The 24,464-nt window shown below is 37.7% G+C and overlaps 1 protein-coding gene across 3 annotated transcripts in view; it reads right to left on the minus strand.

Moving 5' to 3' along the window:
• The window catches only part of LNPEP (leucyl and cystinyl aminopeptidase), a 42,495-nt gene extending 18,362 nt beyond the window's left edge, over nucleotides 1–24,133 (minus strand). The window contains exons 1-9 of one of the 3 annotated variants that reach the window (XM_019471166.1): nucleotides 24,032–24,133; nucleotides 20,368–21,208; nucleotides 16,491–16,629; nucleotides 10,636–10,683; nucleotides 7,881–8,001; nucleotides 7,005–7,159; nucleotides 6,560–6,673; nucleotides 3,760–3,891; nucleotides 812–943 (exon numbers count right to left, since the gene is read on the minus strand). In XM_019471166.1, coding sequence (XP_019326711.1) covers nucleotides 812–943; nucleotides 3,760–3,891; nucleotides 6,560–6,673; nucleotides 7,005–7,159; nucleotides 7,881–8,001; nucleotides 10,636–10,683; nucleotides 16,491–16,629; nucleotides 20,368–21,185 — 1,659 coding nt within the window. In that variant the 5' untranslated portion in view covers nucleotides 21,186–21,208; nucleotides 24,032–24,133. Of the gene's footprint in view, nucleotides 1–811; nucleotides 944–3,759; nucleotides 3,892–6,559; nucleotides 6,674–7,004; nucleotides 7,160–7,880; nucleotides 8,002–10,551; nucleotides 10,684–16,490; nucleotides 16,630–20,367; nucleotides 21,209–24,031 lie in introns of all 3 variants that reach the window. The other 2 variants (XM_009275844.2, XM_009275854.2) reach the window with 2 other exon arrangements.
• Nucleotides 24,134–24,464: the final 331 nt, after the last annotated feature.

The raw sequence follows: 24,464 nt of genomic DNA on the forward strand, positions 1-24,464 counted from the left end.
GAGGCAGCTTTAGCCACTCTTCCCCAAGCCTGTAGCGCTGCATGGGGTTGTTGTGGCCAAAGTGCAGGACCCGGCACTTGTCCTTGTTGAACCTCATACAGTTCCTTGCTCTCTCTCCCTCTTTCACCCTGTCTCCCTCCCACCATCTCTCCCCACTCCTTCACAAGCACCCTCTCACCCCAGCCCTCCCCAGCTCCCAGAGGTTTGCCATCTCTCGCCCTTGCTCTCTCCTGCCCATGCCCCTGCTTTCTTGCACCCTCGCTCTCTCCCCTCACACCCACTTTAATCAGACACAGCCTTATGCCTGCCTTATCATTTGAGAGCTGATGAACTAAATTGTCCCTTACAATCTGTTCTCCTACAGTTCCAGCACCACTTGTTGAAACCGAAGCTATCACTGAAAGAAAGTTACACTAGTAGAGAGTATTCCAAGACCTCTACAGTAGTTGGATTCAGCTATTCCTTGAAAGTATTGTCCTGCATTTAAGATGACTATTTTTATTCTGGTCTTAACACACTAACAATGCAACTCTAGAGAGGATATGCACATACTGGCGTGTCCATACATGTGGATATGCATGGTAGTGCATACCCACTTCGAGCACTTTTTTGGGATGATACTCAATGGAGTCCTAGAAGCTACAGGAATCTCCATATCTCTATGACAGAACTTTGGACTACGTTGAGCAAGAACTTCAGAGTATTTACCTGCAATATATTATCTCATTTCTTTCATAAACAAGGAAATAAGTCCAAATTTACAACACACTTAGAGAAGTGAAAAAATGAAAAGCATATTAAAGATGGATACCTCATTCATGCTGTCCCACAAGTCATCACTCTGGGCAGATCCATAGCTGTGATTATGCAAGTATACCTCAATGCCAGCTTGGAAAACATCCTTAGTGAGATAGTGCTTCAGCATCAGAAGAAGTGAGGCGCCCTTTAAGGATTAAAAAAAGAAAAAGAATTGATAAATTGAAGTTAAAAAGCTTGTTAAAGCATATACATACTATAGCTCTTTCACAGTACAAGAATAACTCAGAAGCTGGCAGATTTTATCCCAAATGATATAATTTGAGTAATTACCTTAACACTCAGTTGCCTTGGAAAAATATTTTTTAATATTTCATGAACTCCAAATACAGTTACAAAAAAGGCTTGAAATTTTTCCCAGTTGCTTTGGAAAAAAATATTTTTTTAATATTTCAAAGGCTCAAAATACGATTACAAAACAGGCTAATAGAGATTGACATTTTTTCCAATTAACGTAATCTCAAAAATATTGCCTTCTTACTGATAAGTCCCTGCTGGCTGCCATATTTTATTAGCAATACTATTCTGTATGGTACAGAACTGCACTTGTGAGGCAGTGTTTAACAGTCATGTGATTTGCAGCTATATCAAAAAACTAAAATTACAGGAAAAAGATGAGATACACTTAGTAGGCTGGAATTGACTGTAGAAGGACAAGTGCATTTTGACAGTGTTTAAATACAGCCATGTTTTGTTAAAAAAAAAGTAACTGGATAGTTCTAGTATCAAAGTGGCCACGAATGTGTAGACAGGTGTTGCATTTTGATTTCTTTAAACACAGTTGAAAGCCATTTTCTTTCCACAGAAATGCTTCTATGTCACAGCCACTAATAAATAAATTGCCTGAGGACTTGCATACTGTACAACTGAATGCAGATGAGTAGCCATAGATCATGAAAAGTTTGGTACTATTTCTGAGAAAGGATCAAGAAAAAATTAAAAGGAAGATTTTAATAAGAGCATGTATGGTTCTTACACATTCCAAATTCAAGCTTTGGAATTTAAGTAACATCTTGCCTGAAACTGAAGGCTGCCTGGTTAATCTAATTATTCATGAAACCGCAGGAATACCCCTTACTATAGTTTTTAATAATATGGTCATAATTTCCTCTCTTGCATCATCCAAAATTAACCTATAGCTCTACTACTTTGTTTTTCTTACTGTCATATCCTTCCAAACACTCTGTTGTTGCAGGTGGATTGTTGTCCCACCCTTGAGTGTTAGGTTTACTGATAATCTGCAAAACAACCGGGCTAAAAATAATTTTGTACAATAATTCCTATTCCAGACAGTAAAATGTAGAGGCCACCTACTAATCTGTGTCAGTTGGTAGTACAGTAAAACAAAGTTGTACAATTCAATAACAGACCCGCCTTAGCTGATTAGGGACCATGTTGCAAGTGTCTTCCCACGCAAACTGCCAAGAGCATTAGCTAAGATATAGGACCAAGAGTAGTGGAATACAAAGACTGCATGCATGAATGAAGAGCTATGCAATGAGAGCCTCTGAAACATAGAAAGCAGCCATGAAAAATCTGTTTCTGAAGCCAAAACTTCTTTTGGTTAGCTCCTAAACTCAAAGGTGTAGGTTGCTACATTTCTATTCAGAAGGTGCACATACTTATTAGTAGCAATAAAGTAATAAAGTAATTCTCCAAATATAACGCTTTACTAACTGACTGAAACTTCAGCCCAATCACTTACGGAATATTTCCATTAAAATTATATAGAGTTTTGATCAGGCAAAGAGTGACAGAATTGTTATCTCTGAAGTTAGTTGGCTACAGAGATGATCGTGCATGATGCATAGCTTCCAGGAGCTCACCAAAAAGGGAATTACTTGAGACAGCAACTGTGAAGCATGAAACAACAGCCATGGCTTCTGATATACAGGTTAGGGAGAGAAACCAAATCCATTTCACAACCAAGGGATGCTGAAAATCACACATCTCTGTTCTTGTAGTTCAGAAAACAGAGACCAAAATAAACAGAAGCACATCACCATTGTAGGTCCATTTGGCATCTCAGACTATTCAAGGATGCCAGACAACATGTGTTGACCAGTTGAGACTTGCAAAAAGAAATCAGAGGAGACAAACCAAGACAGCTGTGGGAACTGCATTCCACTGAGCAGAGGAAGATGTAGTATTTGACTATTTTCTAGTAAGCTTTAGCTGTCCCCATGGTTTCTTATTAGACGGAAGTACAAACACACACAGATAGTGGGGTGGGAAAAATGATAGCTAATCCAAAAGATATAAAAGGCTTTCCTCCAATACTACTGAAATCATGGGACACAGTATCTAAAATCTGAGACAACGTGAGTAAAAGTCTGGCAAATACAGGTATTTGCTCTCTCATGCATTGTCAAGTCAGGCACTGTGAAGCTTTAAAAAGAAAAACCTCACACAACCCTCACTAGACATGAGAAATAATCAAGTTGCAGACAACCAGGATATGCAGTGAAACAATTTTACATTCCAGATGCAAAGCCTCCAGCTCAGGAAGTCTCTAAAATACTGTATTTTAAAAACAGAGAGAGTATAAAAAGGAGCAATTGCTTCAATAAGTGCCTTGTTGTTACTCTTTTCTTAAGCACTTGTTACAGTCTACTATCAGAGAAAGAATACATGTCTAACTGGATATTTTGTTTCACCTACTGGGTCCCCTCTTACATCTTCATGAGTATTTTACTTTGTGCTGAAGCATGCATCTAGCAGAAGGATGTTAAGTAAGGACACAAATACACATACATAATCTTTTCCTAATTAAAAGCTATGTAGACGCTCAGAAACACTACTGAGAGATCCTGCATTGTTTGTGCTAGGTGTAAATTACACACAAACAATTGTCAGTACATGCCTACCTACTCATGATTCCACTCTTATTTTCAATAGCTAATATATCACTTTCCAAATATTTCCAAATATTTTTAAAGTTACCTTGATATAAGAAAGTGCATCAAACATTTCTTCAATTTGTTCTGAAGACTGAACAGCAGAAGAGACTGGGTGTGAAGAATTCAAGGAATCCTTCATCATAGCCTTGAAAATTAAATTAAGGAAATCTTCATCCTAAAAGAGAAGCATTTATAAGTGTCTGAGAAGCTAGAACATACACGGTAAGCAGAACAGTGAAAGTTCTGACTAATTGGTCTAACATACCTTTGCTCGCCTTCCTGCCAATGGAGGAAGCAAAAGAATTGTCAGTGTAGCATTTGTAAAATCTACTCTTTCCCTGCCACATTTTAGCATTGGAATCCCACTCTTGAGTTTACATTATTACCCAGACTCTTAAGCTCCTGTCTCAGGTAAATGCATCATTGGCATTAAAGAAAATAAATGTACCTACTAAGAAAGTATGTGCCCAATTTCAGATGTTTTTAGTTCATTTACAGGAGACAGGGAATACAAAAGCATGACTTCTTTAGTATGCTTTAATATTAAATATTAAAGCATGAAATCTAGGGTAATTACCTACATTACATACAGTGACGTTTGTGTGAATGTAAACATCACCTTATCTAGTGATCCTAGTACCAAAGTCTCTTCCTTCTTTTCTTCTAGAATGAAGATATTTGAATTTACTACATTGTTACCAGAACAAGACAACCCCAAACACTGAAAAGAAGCTGATTGTACTGATATTTGTCCATTTAATTTTATCAAGACTTCAGCAAACAATTTGCTATACAGTTTCCTCTATACAGTAGAGGGTTTCAAAAAGAATAAAAAGGTAAGACTTGTGTACGACACAATAAAGAGACCCTTTAAAGTTTAAAATTTTAAAGCTATTCTTCTTGAATGCAGAAGTTTGGAGTGATTTTTTTTTTTATTATTTTTACCAAAACACATTTTGGCACCACCAAGTGGTGAAATTAGATGTTGGTGAAGGCACCTTGTCAGGCACCTTTCAGAATGAAGTATACAAGTGTGAGATGTGTCCTTGTTAAAACATTAGACTAGTTTTGCGTCCTCCCCTCACCACATATGCACCTAACAAGCAGAATGGCTACTGTCCTGGTTTTGGCAGGGATAGAGTTATTTTTCTTCCTAGTAGCTGGTACAGTGCTGTGTATCAACGAGAACAAAGTTGATAACGCACTGATGTTTTAGTTGTTGCTAGGTAATGCGTACGCTAGTCAAGGACTTTTCAGTTTCCCATGTTCTACCGACTGAGAAGGCTGAAGGTGCACAAGAAGCTGGGAGGGGGCACAGCCAAACTGGCCAAAGGGACATTCCATACCATGTGACGTCATGCTCAGTACATAAACTGGGGAAAGCTGGCTGGGAGGGGCGCTGCTCAGGGACTGGCTGGGCATTGGTCGGCGGGTGATGAGCAATTGCACTGTGCATCACTTGCTTTGTGTATTATTATTATTATTATTATTAATTGCTATTGTTATTGCTATTATTATTTTATTTCAATTATTAAACTGTTTTTTTCTCAACCCATGAGTTTTTCCTCACTTCTACTCTTCCAATTCTCTCCCCCATCCCACCGGGGGTGGGGGGTGGGGAGGAGTAAGTGAGCAGCTGCATGGTACTCAGTTGCCGACTGAGGTTAAACCACAACACTATACAAACATACTTTCAGTGGCCTTCAAACTCAGCAACCAAGCTAGGCCAAATGAAAAACTTTTTAAACACCCAGCTCTAAGAAAGAATTCTACTGAACCAAATTAGCAACCTAAGTTTCTTAATGCAGTAACAAGGGTGAATTAAGAACTCAAAACTCACACTTAGAATGCTGAGAAGAACACAATCCAGCAAGCAGGAAATTGTAAGTACGCATCAGGTTTTTAATCCCGTGACTAATGCAGATCACATAAATACTCCTGGAAGCTGGTTCCAGAGCCCAGGTATCTCCTCTCCTAGGAGATACCTTTACCCAGGATGCAAAATTAGTCTCTCCACTGCCCCCTCCGTTTAGTTCCACTAATCTTTGTTTCTCTGTCTGCATTCAGTGACAGGGATGATTTACAGCAGTAGCTGGTACCCCCCTCCTTGGAGAGGAAAGATCAGGTTTGAATCCTTCATGTTTTCCAGAGTCTGAGAAGCTAGGTCACTTAGTACCTGAGTGAGCTTTTAAACTCCTTCAGCCATATGGGTAAACAGAAGTGCCTGTGGGAGCAGTGCTTTGTACTGTTAGTGTAACTCAACGCTATCAGAATCCATTGGGTGGGACCACATGACACTTTTATACCAGGTCCCCTGATTTGTGAATCCCAAACTGATTCAGACACAAGCAAGTACTACAATGATGGAAAGACAGGAGTTACTCCAGGCATATTTAGTAACCTAAAGCTCTGGTGGCTCTGGTGCTTCCTAAATCTATTAGGAAAAGTAGAGACCAATAAACTTGGTCAACAACATGCCTGGACTTTCTGTATAAAGATTTTAAGTTATAATTTGATATATAGACATCCACACCTTTTAACACCTGCTATTTTGCACAGAATGCTTTAACCTACACAAAACAGAAAGACTGCATGTAGACTACTACCAAAATAAAAAAAATTTAAAAACCCACAAAAACAACATATCCTCCCCAAAGCCCCCCCCAAAACCACTTCCAATATAATGCAAGTGCCAAAGCAGAGGAGACCCACTAGCTAGTACAATCTCAATGGTGCCCAAAGTGAATTTCAATATAAGTTTATAAGTATCAGTACTTTAAGGTCAGCATTAAAAAACAGATCTTAGCGAAGGCACAGTAAGTATAGTTACAGAAAGTACTTACTGAATGTAATTCTGGAAAAATCTCCTCCATGGCAAAGTACTCCATGAAAGTGGCAAATCCCTCATTCAGCCAGAGATCGTTCCACCATTCCATAGTTACTAGATCGCCAAACCACTATGAAAGACCAAGAATGTCATTCCTTTTCAGAAATAAAATCAAATGAGTACAGTAACACTCCATCCATCCTCAGCTTTATCTCGTAGCAAAATCAAGCTAAGTCAAAACCACAGTAATGCTTTTGCATGAACAACTCCCTAAGTACATCATAACAGAGTTACACTCCGCCTGTTGTACTGGAGAAAATACACCTGCAGGTAGTCTGAACAGATACAATGCACAACCCAGTCACAGTGAGGGCAGGGGTGAATTTAAGGACAGAATTGCATTTAAAAAAAAAAAAAAAAGGACCCACTTCATTTAAACAATGATCTCCCCAGTCTAGTACCTGATGGGCAAGCTCATGTGCTATCACTGCAGTTATTAACTTTTTATCCCTTGCTGAAGAAGTATTACTGTCAAACAAGAGTGTTGTTTCTCGGAAGGTGATCAAGCCCCAGTTTTCCATTGCACCAGACTGAAAATCAGGAATTGCTACCAGATCTGGAAAAGATTTGAAAGAAGCTTTTGAAAACTACTAGTTAAAGCAATTCTGTATTTCAAGTCTACCTATTCTATCACATAAACCCTAAAAACCTCACTTTAAATCCTGTGGTGTGGACATGTGACATGGACATGCTTGAGCACACCTCAAGCACAGAAGCCCCATAGATTTATAGCCATGTTTCTCTAATTGTACTCTTACACAAACTACTTAAAGCACTACACAGACACTGCCTATAGATCTTGCATGCACACGAGTAATGAAGAAATGGGGCTGCCTCTACTGGAAGTAATGTCTTAGAAGACTGCATTTCATTACCTTTCCAGTCAAACTAATACATGCAGAGAAGTCAGACTGCAGATTTTGCACTGGTGAACGTTGTTCACAGACTGAGAATTCTGTATGTCCCTACCAAGGCACATCATGTTAAATTTACACCAAATTATTTCTTTGATGTTATGTACAAGTATAAACAATCCGGTGTCAAAAGCTCACAAAAATTTTCCAGCTTGAGAATTACTTAATACTCATACTCAGTCAAACATTTAATGAATTTTTTAAATAATTTTGGGGAAACCTTATTTCATAGATGTTTTACACTTTTTTTTTTTTTTTAAGCACACCTTTTCAGAACAAAAGTTCCCCTGTATTTCTCAGAATTGATTAGGGCTCTTCTGTTTAAAAAAAGTTCGTTCTTAAAAAAAGTTCAGAAGAACTTACCTAATTTTTCAAGAGGGTAGTTTATTAAAAAGTATTTTTGATAAAATTCCAGAAGTTTCACTGCTGTGTTTAGGGCATACCCAACTTGGTTTAGATGCTGCGGTATAGCATAGACAGATACCTAGTCCAAACAGAGAAAAGATTTTGAAACATACAGCTACAAAAGCTTTAGAAGTAAAAGAGGAGCTAGCAGAAGTTCCTGAAACAGATAGGACACGGTTTTGGTACACACATTAAGTTACAAACACAAGTTATGAATCTGTCAATAAAGAGTTAATTTTTTTACTAGAGCTTACTCACTAGTCAAAATACAGACAGACCATCCAACTGACCAATGTGTATGCAAGAACAACTCAAGGCTGACACCTTTAAGGAAGGTGTTCAAGAAGGGTCTACATGAACAGAAATTTATCCATTTCCTTTTTTACTCCCTCATGAGTTATTAAGTGACTGTCCCTGCATATCTCAAGTTAGGCTATCAGTATGATAACACTAGTATCATCTGCAAGAAATTCTCTCAAAAAATAATAATTGGCACAAAGTTCATCCATTCCGCTATCTAAGGTAGGGCCACATTAGACATGATGTAAGAAGCATTCATAAAAATTGAGAGGTTACAGACTCCCTCTATTCATGTTGAAGTGTCTATATCAAGAAAATAACTTTGATTAGGTTACAGATTGATCTGGGTTTAGGATGCCCTTTCATATACAAACACAAAATATGTTGAGACTAATTTTCCTGTTTTATTAAAAAAAAACCAAAACAACAAACCTCCCTCTTACTATGTTACAAATCAGTAAACAAATGACATTTCAAATAGATGGATAGGCTGATCTTTTAATTTTTGAGTTTGAACCAAGCACAATCTAGTGTTCCTGGAAGTACAAAAGTATCATTAGCTGCAAATTTTAAGCTCAAAAACAAAACATAAAAGCCTCCCAGGATCTTCTGGAGTTGAGAAAAATCTCATTGCATTATGAACACAAAGCAACTTTACTTCAACTCTAAGCTATCTTATAACATTCATGACAATAAACTTATTCTGTGTGAACTGGTTAGCTCAAATTCTTTTAATCTCCCAGCCACAAATTGCTGGAAGCATTTTGAGAACGTATTTTGTGGAAAATGTCATTATATGCTTCCTTCTTACAGTCTCCCTTGGCCTACTACATACTGCTGGCAACACAACAACCCACTAGCTAGACTCCGGCCTTACTTGGTATGACTATTCTTACGCTTTCTCCCTTTAAGCTGGCAAGTATTCTTATACATTGCTAGATCCCTTGGGTTTGGAGCCTTCTAATGGTCTGCTGGACTTCCCTAGCTTGGCCAAATCTTGCTTGGTGGTCAGAATGAAGGAGAAGCACAGTTAAGAACCACTGGCCTTAGTTAGAATACATCACTCAGTCTTTTTCTGCTATCCTATGTGCCTCTGCCATAAAATACTTCTGAAGTACTGACAATCCATGCAAGTTAGTCTCACTATTATGAACAAAGCAAAGCACACCAGGTAGATAGCTGATTCAGGCTCTCTGCAAACATGAAACATTTAGTATACTGATCAATTTTCTGCCTGATAAAGAACTGGCTATATGGTTTTACCAGAATACGGTTCAAATACAGACCAAATAGTAGCCACAAGGAAAAAAAAAAAAAGAAAGTAGTGGTCTAATTTTTCAGGTTAGACCAAACCGTCTGTCCTATTCAGCTATAATTAGAAATACTTGTCCGAGTCAGGATCAAAGCCTATTGACTAGTATCTTTACTTCTGTATATTGGATTAAAGAGAGGACTGCTTCTCCTTCTGCAGTGCTACTAGCACTATTACCTCTGGCTCCTTCTAGGTAGGTACTGGCACTTCCGAGATTTCATCACAAAGGGGCAGTTGCTACTAAAGTCATGAAAAGCATTGCTGACATGAAACTCCTGCACTTCCTAAAATAAGATTAAGGAACAACTTCAAATATTACCATGTTTTTTCTTCAGTTACTTTAATTGCACACATTGTAGGAACTGCTCACTGACCCTGCAAGCCATATCCTCGCAAAGGACAAAGATCAAACAGGACCAGCTGTTTGATTTTTGGAACCTTTGGAAAAATAAAAACCCCACAATGAAATCATTGTATTCAAGTGACTAAATGCAGACTTAAAGTTAGTCTAAATTTGCTTTACTGCAGGGCATGGGGTTTTTTAGGTAGCTTATCTTTGCATGTATAGAATATGTACAGAACATATTTGCAGCACTGCTTGAAATAGTATGTAGGCTTCCCTGGGAACAATAATGTTTCTGTACATCATCTGAACAACTCCTGGTTTGCATGACATTACCCCCTCACAGATGAAGCATTAAAACTAAAAGTTTAAACCTTCCAGCTCTGAAAGCTCTTAGGAATTTTACATTTTGTAAATTGCCACTGTAAACAAGACCTGATGCTGAGTCTCTTGCTGTAAAAGTCTCCGCAATCTGGTATAAGCCCTGAAGTCAGTCCAACCTATAGCATATGGCTTTTGTCCACTACCTATGATGAGTATAATAAAACCAAGAAAATAAATAAATTTAAAAGAGACAGAGTTTGCTTGTTGGTTTGGGGATTTTTTTGTTTTGGTTTGGTTGGCTTGTTGGCTTGGGAGGGGCGCAGGAGAACTTAAAAATGGAACAAACATACCAGACTCCCATTAGTTTCCCTACTGATGTTTTTCAAGTCTGCAACAACAAAGGCTACTAGGTAGGTGCTCATCTTCAAACTCACAAAAAACTCATCTTGAACAATTCCATTTGTCACAGGAGTAGTGGCCTTCTGCAGGTGAAAGGAAAACATTGTTATTAATGCAGACAAAAGAACACTAAGACATGCAAGGAATCAATGTTAAATCAAAGAATTACTTCACGCTAGGAACAATTTATAAGCAAAATTGCAGAACATCTTTATATTTTGGTTATGTTTCAGGTGGGATAGATGATACTCACAACCTACTCATGGTGTAACAAAACTTAAGGAGACATGGAACATTTAAGCCTATATACCCAAAAATTATTTATCAAGCTTTTATTATGCAGTATTACCAGACAACTGCATTGTTGGAGAAACCATCAGTCTAATTTAGTTCACACTTAAACCCCCAGTATAATCCAAAGTCAACATAAAGATCAGCATTAATTCAAGAGAGCTTTAGATTAGATCAGAGACACAGTTCAGCACAGCCTACTAAAAATACTGGTACTGCATGAGTTAAACATTTGCCTCTTCCCAGAAGCCTCTTCAAAACTAGGTAACCAAACATACTCATTATTTTAAAACAGCAGAACAAAAAAACCCTCACACACACCCTTACAAATCAAAAGAGATTGCATTTAAAAAAGTGAAGAAAACCCAAGGTTTCAGTTAGTTCAAAGCAAAAACGTGCCTAGCTTAGACACACACTGCCAAAAGTAACTGTCTGCTCAGTCTTCTGAAGTAAGATACCATCGTGTACCTTAAATTACTTTTAGTGCAGAAGTTTTTCTTTAATATTAGCCCTGGAAAGGCATGCTATATGCCTAAAAGTACTTTTCTGTATAGTCCTTCACAAACATAAATTACATAAAGAATAAAGTCAAATGTTTAAAACCACTGTAGTGCACAATAGCAAAGGTCTGGAGACAGGGATGGCAGTTCATGTGCCATCTGAAACTTCATAAATAAGTTTGTTTCCAGAAACCACAAACATTTAAAAAACAACAACAATAACCTTAGTTTTAGACAATATCATTTCAAACCAAACAAAGATTTAACATTTAACTGCCACTGAAAATTTAAATGTCAGCCTTAAAGAGGAAGAGGTTTTTAAGCCTGAAGATATAATCAATATAATCATCTAGTCTGACCACTGTATATGAACAGAATGCCATTGTTGAATTCCTTCAGCGAATTCATAAATTTCTGCCTTTACTACAGCTTCATCTTCATAAAGAGGTGACACCTTATTTAAAAAAATCTATTGTGGCTGCAGATAAACTGGTTCAAAAATCAGTTATCTTTATTAAAAAAAAAAAAACAAAAAAACCCAAGCAAAACTACAAAAGAAAACACCACAAGCCCAAAACACACACAGTTTATTTCTAGCCTTAATGTGTGTCAGCCACTGTATATTGCCATATTAGTGATGTACATGCTAGTTGAGAAGGCCTGCTTCTGAGATCTCTTGCTCATGTAGGTATTTACAGAAAATTATGAAGTTCACATTTAACCTTCTCATGGATTAACAAAAAAGTCTCTCCATCCAGCACAGCTTGTTACCAAGACCTGCAGTTATTACAGAAGAACCTGTACCACTTTTTTTTCCTAACAGGGGTTTGTTTAAGTGTTTATTTTCAGAAGCAAGCCTATCCTAGTAATGATCTCACCAACGCAATATACTTCTATACAACATGATCATCTTATTCACTTTTCACATTTCTTTCTTTACACGTACAAGAATCAACTCACTAGCCTGTACTTATTGCATCGGGAGCCCACAATACCTAACAAAATACATAATCCAGGCTAAGTCTAAAATGTAAGAATTCAGCATGTGCTAGAGCACTTGTGAGATCAGGGACAAAAAACATGAAATAAATCATAAAAAATATGCCAATTAAAAGAAGCTTTGCATATAAAAATGGGTACCATTACAAGACAACTCACTGATACAAGAAATGCTGTTGAGGTAACATACTATTTCACAGAAACTCTTGTGTCTAATTTCTTTATTTGTACAGTCACAAAAATAAGGGTTTTATTCACATGTGCAAGTTGTCTTGACAAATTACAAAACCCAAAGGAACCACTTCTGAATCCATTAACAGACTGCATATTTGGATCTCATACAAGAACAAAAGAGGAATTACACAGTATCAAATTATCAGGGCATAAAGTTGGGGGACAAAACAAAAGAAAATAATATTGCTTGCAGTATAAACACAAATGAGTAATTATGTTTGAGATACTGTCCATTAGCAAAACCATTCACTTGCTCTACATGTTCTTATACCTTCTTGATAAATTCTAATTAAACCTGTCCTGTTCTTTTGACACAAGAACTCGTATTTGATCCCCAGCACTAAACATACAACTTCATTGCTTTTAATATCTTTTTTTTAATATTACCTTTGTTCCACATCTGGAAGCTTTCTTAAATCTTTATCAATCATACAGATGATGTAACAGCCAAGTTTTAAAAGAGAGATGGAAACAACAGAAGAAAATGCAGATGAAATTTTTAATATGCTCTTAAACACATTCTCACTATAACAAGTTCAGTAAATGTTACAAAGAGAAAAAGAGTGGACAAACAGGGAGTTCAGTAAAAAGGGTCTGATACCAAGAACAAATGCAGCAAGACAGAGAAGGTGGGTTAAAAAGCAGGGAACCAGGTGATGGAAAAGCCTGACAAGATGGGAAGGAAGGAGAATTCTCAGCTTGAAGGAAGCAGGACCTTCTGCCTATTGCATCTATAGGTAGCTGAGCAGAAGACGTGTAGTATGCAAGGCAGAAGAGGAAGAAGGAGATCTGAAGGTAATTCAAGTGGTATGACAAACAGTAGAGGGAATCAAAACACCAAAAAGAGATGCAAGAGAGGCATCACGTAATTTAAAAGGGAATTCATGATGAAGGAGTGGCACAAGTCATTGGAATAACAGTTCTACGTAGAGAAAGATGGGTAGGAAAAAGACGTTTTTTCTATGCAGTACAGGAACAGCCAAACAGTATATATCTACTGTGACCAATAGGGAAAATTCGTAACACCAGTGTTTAAGATAATACAAATGTGCAATACTAATCCATTTTTCACTGCAAGCAGAATGGGTAGAAGGTCACATCTCCCAAACGTTCATTTTTCAAATGGCTTCCTATCTCCTTGAAAAATGAGCAATGCAATGAATGCTACTCTGCAGCAAGAAAGGCTAGAAAATTAAATGTAAATGGGTCCTAAAGTAAGGAGGAAGAAAGAGATGCATTAATGAGTAAAAGCAGCTCATCAGTATGTTTTCTCCATGTGGATGGTTCCTCATTGTGCACACACAACAAGTACACAACATTAGTATCCACAGACAGCACCAAAAGAGCTCCTGGATGCTTTCTAACAGCACTTGGAGTTGAGCAGGGACAGATGGGATGCGGAGCAGCTCCTTCCTAAGCACAGAACCCCACAGACACATGCTTTGCAGGACTGCCAATGCAAGGAAGAAGTTATGGGAGGATGCAAGACTAAGGCAAGTAACAATCTGTCTTTTCCAGATTTAATTCACATGTCCTGAGGTGTGAGAGTCAGCTATTTCCAGACTAATTAGAGGAAGATTCTCTGGCAACAAATAATAACTCACTAAACAAGAAATACAGAGTTGCCCTTTCAGGCATGTTGGTTGGACCAGTTAACTCAAGTCACAATTCTTGGCAACACAGAGCTTGAGCTCCAAGTAGCTTCTCTGCAGATTCTCTCAGGAAGGCTGAAAAGCCTACTCATATCTACTGACACTGTTCACTACACCAAGTGACCCACTTGCGTAGTTTGCAGGAAGTCACAATCGGAAATCTCACAGTCTTGCCCAATGCCACAAACACATGCAGCAGTTTCCCAGATGACTTCTTCCTGTCCATGCAAAGTTGCATAAACACCTTGCACAAAAGACATGAAATCTGAGTGAAATCATAGGAGAAAGTAAGGAAGGTGATGGAGGGGCTAGATTAAATGACTCAACAAAGCATTTATTGAAGAAGGCAGCTTGGAGATGTTGCACAACCACATGAGTGGGGAAAAAAAAAAGGAAGTAGATATGCCTGCTGCTACTGTGAGGGCCCTTGCTTATTCTTCTGGAGATGTGTATTACCACAATGGGCAGTAGCAAACATACTAAAGGACAGCAGGCAGGTAATTGCTACCAGAACAGTAGCACCTAGCAACCCCAGGAAACACCCTACTTGCTCTTGAATTGTCCTCAACCATTTTCCTTCAATAGCCAACCACAAATGACAGTGAAGAAGAGTTGATGGTTATTTTGCCTCCACTCCATCTGCCAATCATTACCAGTCAAGCTGGCAAACAAGGCGCTAGATGCCAGAGGTATACCAGATAATTCTGCCTCAACTAATTGGGATGAAAATTGTCACAGAATATCCTTTCTCATCTTCTTTATAATGAAGTCATCAGAGATAAGCAAGAGAACATACAGAATATACCAGGATTAGGGTAGCAGTAAACATTCTATGGTAGTGTGGTGCGGTAGAAGAGCTGAAAACAAAAATACCCTTGGTCTTTCAGAGAACCCATCAGTGTCTTTCAGAGTACCCATCATCACCCAATATATGCTGAAGAATAGGATAGACTTTTAGCAACTATGTGCAATTAGCTCAGCAATGTCTGCTGCACACATGCAGCAATGGTAAACTATAGTTTACTTTTTGTACATGAAGAACTATGGAAGCTGTTGAAAGTTGCCTTAGCTACTTGTCCAACTCGTAGTAGAGGAAAGTGAGCACTCTTTCTTGTTTACATAAAACAGGAGAGTTGTCTAGCAGAGTCTGTTTCTTCTTTCAGTGAAGAAGAGAGCAGCAAATAAAATGCTTGTAGGCCTGGACGTAAACTAAAGTGCTGCAATCCTGTTAAAGTAATGGTTGAGAATCACCACAAATCCAGGAACATAAACATTTGTGCACTGTGAAAAAGGTATTATTTCACGAGGTTGCAGTTATTAGCTTGGTTTTCAAAAACAGGGTAGCTACATCAGCACCTGAGCTTGTGACAACCTTCTGGAACCCAAACTGCACAGTGTATATATGTGTTCCACCAACACCAAGAGTGTAATTTTTTTCATTATTGGTTAGATCAATGTCAATATTAATGAGTTTCTGTTGGGTGATAAATAGTGGTAATGTTTTGAGGAGACAGGTCCTAGTTCAGACACAGACTAGGTAATAAGTTAGTCTTGCTGGTCTGTCTAAATGAATTAGGCTTCTATAAAGCTTTCTCCAAAGGCTTAATGGCATAAAGCATCACCATAAAATTCAGATATGGTCTTACAAGATTTTGTCTGAAAACGTCTAGCTGAAGTAATTTCAGATCCCTCATTCATATTCTGGGGTTGACTCTGTATTGACACCCTACTTCCCCTCGTTCAGGCTCAAAAGCACAACCTTCAAGATCAGGCATATCTTTCACAGAGACTGTTGCTAGTTATACAAACTGTTGACAAAGATATTCCAGTATTCTCCACATGTGCAGTATCAGCAAACATAGAAAACTCAAAAGAGCATCCTAAGGGCTGTTGAGACTGATGTAGCCAACAACAGAACTCCTGCAAAATAATGATTCATTTAAATTCAACAGGAATCCCTCCAATAGCCATTCAACTGTCCCCACAATAACATCCTACACTGTGCAGTGCATCGAACAGTTGTTTTCTCTACGAAGTTACTTAGTTCAAGTCTTTGAGGAAAAGACAGTTTTTTTATTATAAAGTCATACAGTTTATAGTTTATCTGCTCAAGTCAATCCCCTGTATGTTAATGCAACAAAAACACAATGCAAAGCACTTAAACAGATTACCTAGGCAGCAGCTCTACTAAAATTTGTCTACAAAAGTAGGTACCTTTGGCATATTTGACAGAGTGGAAAGTTTCTCATCTCTTTTGATCTTGATTAAAAAAGTAGCTTTAAATGCTGGTTCATCAAAGCATGGAAAAGCAGACCTTGCTGCCACAGGTTCAAACTGAGTTGCTGCAAACCACCTAATGGGAATAGTAGAGAAGAGCAAATTAAGAATTATGAAAAGGATAAATGTCAGTTTATTTATGATAGAACAGTCATCTTCCCCCCAAACCTTCTAACAGCTTGTTATGGGAGAAGATTTCTGAATGGTAGATGACAGGGTTGATCCAGTCAGAATAAATATTTCATTAACAAAAGGGTTTTTTAAAGCCCAAAAAATTATTTATTTGAGGACTAATCTGCTTGGCTGTTTTTTGCTTTCTTAACAAAGAATACACCTGGAATAACACAATTACAGAACAATCACCAAAATACAAGCCAGCCAGTTTCCAGTAAGAGGGAACAAAAAGGAGATTGAAAAATTATATTAGTGAGCATGCCCACTAAATGAAAGTTTTGAAACCTCAGCAGCAGATGGGACAAGGAAGGTTTTTCATCCAATTGTCATGCTCTCACATCTAACTGTATGCCTGTTCCCTTTGCTGGCTAGTAGATGGATCCAACAGCTAGTCATATCACAAGAGAACTTCTCAGAAGTCTACGTTCCTTCTCCAGTATTGTGATACTAACTAGCTGCAGAAATTGCAGCTTTTCCTAGGGAGCATCTCTGATTTGTATTCTGCTCCTGCAAGACAACCCTGGGAGCTCAACAAGAAGTTTGCAACTTTAAGTCTTGTATTTACTGGAGCTAAACAGTGGGAGAACAGCAGTTCACATTGCTTTTTTCTTTTGTTTTGTTTTGGTTTTTTTTTAAAGCTACTGCCAAGCTACCCACAAGCTTTTGGGGTTTTTCTTTTCTTCTGCACCACAACTCCAACATTTTTGGACCTATAACTGTTCTGAGGAGGCACACTGCTGACAATTCATAAGATTAATCTCTATGCCTGCTTAACTTCTTACTCTTCTCTTCCTGCTCACCAACAATCTTGAAGTTGGTGCAGTTTCTTTTTCTTTTTTTCCTTCACCCCAAAATTTTAGAGAAGGAAAACAAACAATAAAGAACCATTCTACATAAAAATATAAATAAGGCTCAAATATTTTTTTTTTTTTTAAATTTGCATCTGGCAACAGTGAGTTATTTTGCCATTTGATAATTTTAATATTTTTGTGGCAATATAAAAAATCTTCAAAAGAAAATAAAACTAAACTAGAAGAAAAGACATTTTCTTGCAAAAGCAGCTTGATAGCTTGAGTTTTTTTACAGAAAATGTAATAACAACAGAGGTTGTCAAAGTAGCCTCCATTTGTAAAACCACTGACATTAAGCATACAGAGACAAAGCCCCTGGAAATAGAAGAGGCAGGCAAGGCAATGGAAATTATGATATCAGCAGTTATCTGAAAAGGATTTACTGAAAAGCATACAAGTTAAAGCATGTGCTACATCCTGTTCCTGAACAAAAGCAGGTAGCACTGGACTGAAGGGGGACAAAAAAATCCAGTACTGACAGGTCATCTTTTTCCTTTGTGAACACTTACACTTTGTCTTTCTACTACAGTAAATACAAGGAGAAAGCAAAGCTTCAGCTACATCAGAATAGGAAAAAACATGGAAATTCAAAAAGAGGCTCATCATTCAAGTGATTTTTGCCTTCTACACTTACTGTATTCTTACTCCCACTTACCTCATGGTAATGCATGTCTTTAATGTTTGTGATAAGCTACTTAGTTCTATTTCATTTCATCTTGTGGTTATGTTGTTCTGATACAATCTACACCCCTTGTGATTTTTTATTATCCAATGCATTCCGTAACCAAGAGACAATTTATGGCATTTTTGTTATAATGACAGAATTCTGAAGCCTATCAGCAGTGTCCCAAGTGGCACAGAGTCTCTCTAATGATCATGCATACACTATAACATTTTAGTATATGCTCAGGAACAGCCTTTTCATATGAGGCTTATCAACAGCACTTTACCTGAGGGATCTGAACAGTCATTTACGTTTGCACCTCAGTAAAACACACCCACCTTCATTGGAGATGCAGGCAAACTGAAAAAGATCAGCAATCCTTTAACCCAAATTTATTTCTTAAAATTCTTGATCTCTTAAAGAAAGCCCCTTATACTACCTTATGTGAGGACCAACAGGAACACATGGGAGTAAAGGGAAGAGAGTTCCTGCCTTATCTCAGCTGCTGACCAGTTCAAGAACCCACTTAATGTTCCACAGTTCATCTGAATGCACCAGATTTTGCATATATTTGAAAACAACTGTTGCAGCCAACTTATTTTCTTGTACAATTCAACACTATGTCATAGACCCACTTGGATCTAGATAAAGGGAGTTTTAAAGGCAAACTGTGAGTAAACTTTAGAAAAATAAATGAATTTTGGTTTAAATGTCTGTTGTTAATGCTTAGAGAGGCCTGCTGAATCTGAAACAAAATATCCTGGATTTTTGTTTAGAGAACGGAATAGAAATACATCTTTCTTATGTGATGCAGCAGTCTATGAAATCGTTTTTACACTGAGTATCTTGTTTTGTTTAAAAATGAGCTATCATTGAAGGACTTAAATAATTCAAACATTAGCAGAATACAGTTATCATATCTCACTGGACAGAGAAAAATTATGTCCAAGTTTGCCACACTTCTGTTTTATTCTTCAAGGAGTCTCACTGAAAAAGTTTGCAACAGCTCAATGAAGGGGCTTGTTTTAAGTAACCGAAAATAATACAATCTCAGTGTGATCCTCTTCCCAGAGAATAATTTCAAGTCTATATTGTCAATTTGTAAAAGGTTGGGTAGGTGGTGCTAATTGTAAGTTCTGCCTTCCCCTTTCAGGAAACAAAATCTACTTATTAATATTTTGGGAATTTCCATACAAACTCTCTGTTGTTGCAAAGATTTGTAACACTGATAACATTGTTTTTGCTTGCTTTTTCTCTTATATTCCATTCAACTTTTTTTTTTTAAGCTTTAGATCTCAGCATTTCTTAGCACAAGCTGATTTATTTAGCAGTTGCGTTGTGGGCCCTTCAAAACTACTTTCCTGTCAGCTGGTCCTGGACTGACCCATACAGCTCTTTCCATCTTTCATTTATTGCAACACTCTGTTTCTAGAAAACCTGGATGGATAATTACGTGCCAACAAAGTCATGAACACTCTTAAGTGCATGACCAGTGTAAGGCTCATTTGAAGTGGGCGGTGGTGGGTGGCGATTTCATTAATCTTCTTGGTAAAAAGCACTGATTTACCCTCTTTAAAAATGAGTGTGATGTTTCCCTTTTCTCCAGTCACTAGGGACTTCATCTGACTGCCCTGACTTTTCAAATACGATTGAGAGCAGCTTGGCAACTACATCTGCCAGTTCCCTTAGGACTGTGGGATGCATCTCATTGGGTCCCACGGACTTGTGTATGTTCAGGTTCCTCAGATGGTCTCAAACCTGATCTTCTTCTGTGATGGTGGGACTTTGTTCCCCCAGTCCCTGCCTTGAGACTCAGGGACTCGAGAGATGTGGGAAGAATTTCCAAAGAGAGAAACTAAAAATTAAACAAACAAAAAGCCACACTATAGCTACCTGCAACCACTATACTGCACTACATTTAACAGATGGAGAGGCTGCCCTGACTTCATGAACTCATCCATGAAAGACATTTTTCAGGTAGATTAATCGGGAGATTAAAGATCAATTTTGCCTAATAGGAATCAGTTGTATGAAACATCCAACAGAAAAAGCAACCCTTGTTATTTCTATTATCAAAGCACAATCTAGAAGTGACAGGAGAGAGAAGCTGCATTTGTGGGCATACCTTTGCTTAGAATTCTCATCCTTGTAAGACATTTTGTAAAAGCCATAATAGGTATCTGATAAATTAGATGAATATTCTATGCTGACAGTATAATTTTGTCCTACAAGGAGAGCCTCAGGAGCAATGACTGCAAGCTGGTCATGCAATGGATATTCCAGGAATTCAACCGGCTTTTCTTGATGCCCTCCTGCTGAAGTAATAGTTGCCTTGGTGATATTAAGTCCTGAGCTGTGAAGTACGATCTTCCAAGTTACCTGGACTATGTTAACCACTATCTTTACAGAGCCTGCAAATTTCAGAGTAGTTAGGTTTGGCTGCAAGACAAGATCATAATGCAGTGGTACAACATCAGGAGGAAGTCTAATTTTTGCCCATGGAAATAGTTTTCCATTGGTTGCCAAAGGGTATATTAGTTCCATTGTATGGTTTTTTTTATGGCAGCCTTCTTTGGTAAAGGTACATTTGGGAAGAAGGTAAATCGCCATTATTAATGAAACTGCAATCACAAGAACAACTGTGCAAACCACCATGGTCCTCGTAGAGGGCACTGAACATGATCCATTTGGATTTTGTCTATAGACCGACATGTTATTCCGGAGACCCGAGCTTCTGTTCATGAAGGACATCCCCAGCAATTTTGCTGATGACTCATAATCCTCTTCATCATCGTCGATCTCATGCTCTCCAAGGCCACGCACCAAGAGCCGGGAGCTCCTTGGTTCATATTCCACTTCATCAGGCTCGAGGGGATGTAAACAAGGCTCTTTTGCCAAGTCAACCACATCGGGCTCTTCTTCAAACATACTGTTTTCAATCATATTCCTGGGTAACTGAATTTGATCTGAAAAAGAAAAGACCATATATTACATGATAAACAAAAGGCAGATTATAATACCCCAAAGATAGTTTACTGAATTACAGAATGGGAAACACTATTAGAGCACATACGATCAAGAGGTCTTCAATTTTCTCTCTCAGGTTTGTTTCCAGAAAACATTTCTGTGCTTTTCTGCCCACTGTAATTTTTCATTCAGTATCTTCAAAATGATGCTTCCGTTGCGCATACTTAATCACGTCTTGCACCATAACGAGGGATCACATATATCACTGCATAGCACTCCCAGTTCATTGATGCCAGTGTCTTGGCTACATTTCCTCTATCCTAGTAAACTATATTTGTATTCAACCAAATTAGTTAAGATGGAATATTCTTTATGTTGCAGGGTACAGCACAGGCAGCCAATACAGTTCTAGAGTTTCTGAATATACTAGTTACTGAGTTCTTTAATAGTGGAGAAGATCTGCCAATGTGCTGGCAGCTACATAAATAAAATATCCATTTGAGATTTTTAAACATGATAAACACAAAGATAAAAAATATTTCTCACATAAAAATGGCAGTATAAGAATTACAGTTCCAGTTGACATCTTCATTGAAGATCTAGCTCATAAAACACTTTAAACAATCCATACAGCTAAGAAGTTAAATCAGTGCCAATCAGACTGTTTGTCTCCATAAAATTTGTCATTAATAGATAACAGATCACTGAACATAAAAGAAGAATTGAAATTCATACCAAATTTTAAAAGCATATTCTCATATTCTACATGCAGTTATATTTTAATCAAACTTCTGGTCATGTCTATAACTGTTTATGTAAAAGGTTATCTTTCAGCTAACCTGCTCAGTGGAAAGTGGAAAAAATTAAAAACACTGTTGCAAAGAAGTATATACAGGGAATGGGACATGGGCACCCAAAAGTAGCTAACTTAGGAGCAAGAAACTTTTTTTCATACTGTGTTTAATCCAAAGCACAATAAACAACATAGAAAGGATGTTGACTGGCTTTTGTTAGGACATCACAGATTTGTCTGTGATGAGAACAAAAACAACTCAAATGGAAAAGCCATCTATATGGAGATATCTCTCCCAAAAAGCCCGAGAAATCCCATTACCAACTTTTTAGGGCCTTGAAATTACAGTTGATTTGAATTAGTCCCCTGTCACAGCTTCTATCTAAGAGACTAGACAAAACTTTTGTCCAACTGCAAGGCTTCAGAAATGAAACTAATCTCTTTCAGACATGAAGGTCTACTGCTAACCGAACAATAACCACATCACGCCTCTATCATTCTTTTTTCAGAATGAGAAAGGTAAATTTTTCTTTGGATCTAAACATACTGAAAAGTAGGTGGACTTTTATTAATTTCTGACAAGAATGTACATTTTGCCAATCTATATACAGCCTAGAATATCACTTTTCCTATAATACATTACTGATTTTATCTATATTGCTAAGCTCCCATCCCATAATTGAGGATAATATTATACTGAAATAAACTACATGAATAATTTCAGGAACAGAACTATATATAGCTGTTTGATAGGACTTAGAATGTTGAAACAGACTAATGGAAGATATTGGGAGGGTGAAAATTTATGGTTTGGTAGTAGCCCTTTTTTTCCTTTTTTTTTTAAAGTAGGTTTCCACATAGCTGAAATTCTCAAAGGTGAAAATAAAACCTCTTAAAGAAAAGATGGTATCTTTTCAAACCAGATATACCAAACTCCTCAACATTTACTCTAAAATGTATCAAGACTTCCTGTTTCAAGGCCACAAACTTGGAAAACTATAGTGTCAGTAGCCATAACACTGAAAAGGATGGAGCAAGAATTCTTATTCTAGCCCACATTCTACCATGCTTTTCTCTTTGTGGGATATCTCCGTATTAAACCTCTAACGAAACTTGCCTGCCACTTATTTCAGTTAGACTGACAGACTATTCAGATACCTTCAAAACAAATAATAGCTTCAATAATAGCTTCATGAATCAGCCCTTTGCATCTCAAACAAAAAATTACTGCGTTACTTTAAAAAAGATCAACCTTGAACATTTCTCTGCAAAGGCCATAAAATAAGAACAAAGAAAATAAAAAATCCTACCCCACAAAAGTCAGTAAGAGGAAGATGCACTGGTCAATCTGAACAAGCAATATGGAGATGGATGAAAGCAGGGAGCTGGCTGGAATTTGGATCTACCTGCTCACCCTTTGCCCCATCGTAAGCATGCTGCTCTGACTAGGAATAGTATCATACAGTCACAGGATACCTCAGGTTGGAAGTGACTTCAGGAGGTCATCTACTCCAACCTCCAGGCAAAAGCAGCTTCTAAAAGTTTATGTCCTTATGGCATTTCCCAGTACAGTGCTCATGTTCCAGCCTTCAGGCTGTGGTTGCAGTTCAGTGGTCCAGCACTATGATCTCTACATTGGAGCATGTGCACTCATATATCAGATTGGAGTCCTCACAGAGTAAAGAAAGAGGATAGAAAGCTAAGTTATAAGTGAAAACACATAGATAAACTAGTGAAGAAAAAAAAGTGTAGACAAAGTATTGTGCAACGGAAGCTCTTTTACAATTCCTCTACCCAAGAATAATTTATCAAGAATTCACTAAACTACTTCTAGCAGAGATTCTTATTGATTATCCCCTCAGCTGGTTGCTTTTCAAATCTGCTGGCTAGCTTCAATCAAATTTGAAAACAGCCTCAAGACCAATTTTCTTCAACTCCCAACTCAACCCCACCCCAAAACAACCAGCTGCTGGTGGAAGATACCCAAATCAGTATCTGCTATGTAGAAAAGGCAGGTATTAAGACTCACATCTTAACCACTCCAAAAGGTAGCAGCCAATCAGTACACAGCTCCAACCCCAGCCATGGCATGTGCTGCTGCAAAGCCAGCAAAAGAGGTAGAAGACAGGGGAGGCACTGCAGAGGGAAGGAGGAGAAAGATAAAGAGCATAAATCTGGTAGAAAGTAGGCTTCATCAGCTCTGCTGCTCATACAACAGTTTGCTTTTTGAAGAGCTTATTCTCTAATAAGTTTCTTCTAAAGCCAACTATCTTAATATTTTCAGAGTTGCATGCAGGCACTAATAACTTCTTTAGTCAAAAAGAATTATACAAAAAATCTCAAAATGAAACTAAGATAGAAAAGCTAAAACAAAAGTTAGTTTCAAGGCAATTCACAGTTTTAATAACTAAGAGACATTAATTTCTAGGAAAACAACAGTTAAAAACAATTTCTATGGAAGT

This window comes from Aptenodytes forsteri, unplaced genomic scaffold (genome assembly GCF_000699145.1).
Source record: "Aptenodytes forsteri isolate BGI_AS27 unplaced genomic scaffold, ASM69914v1 Scaffold91, whole genome shotgun sequence".
In the NCBI taxonomy this organism is placed as follows: domain Eukaryota; kingdom Metazoa; phylum Chordata; class Aves; order Sphenisciformes; family Spheniscidae; genus Aptenodytes; species Aptenodytes forsteri.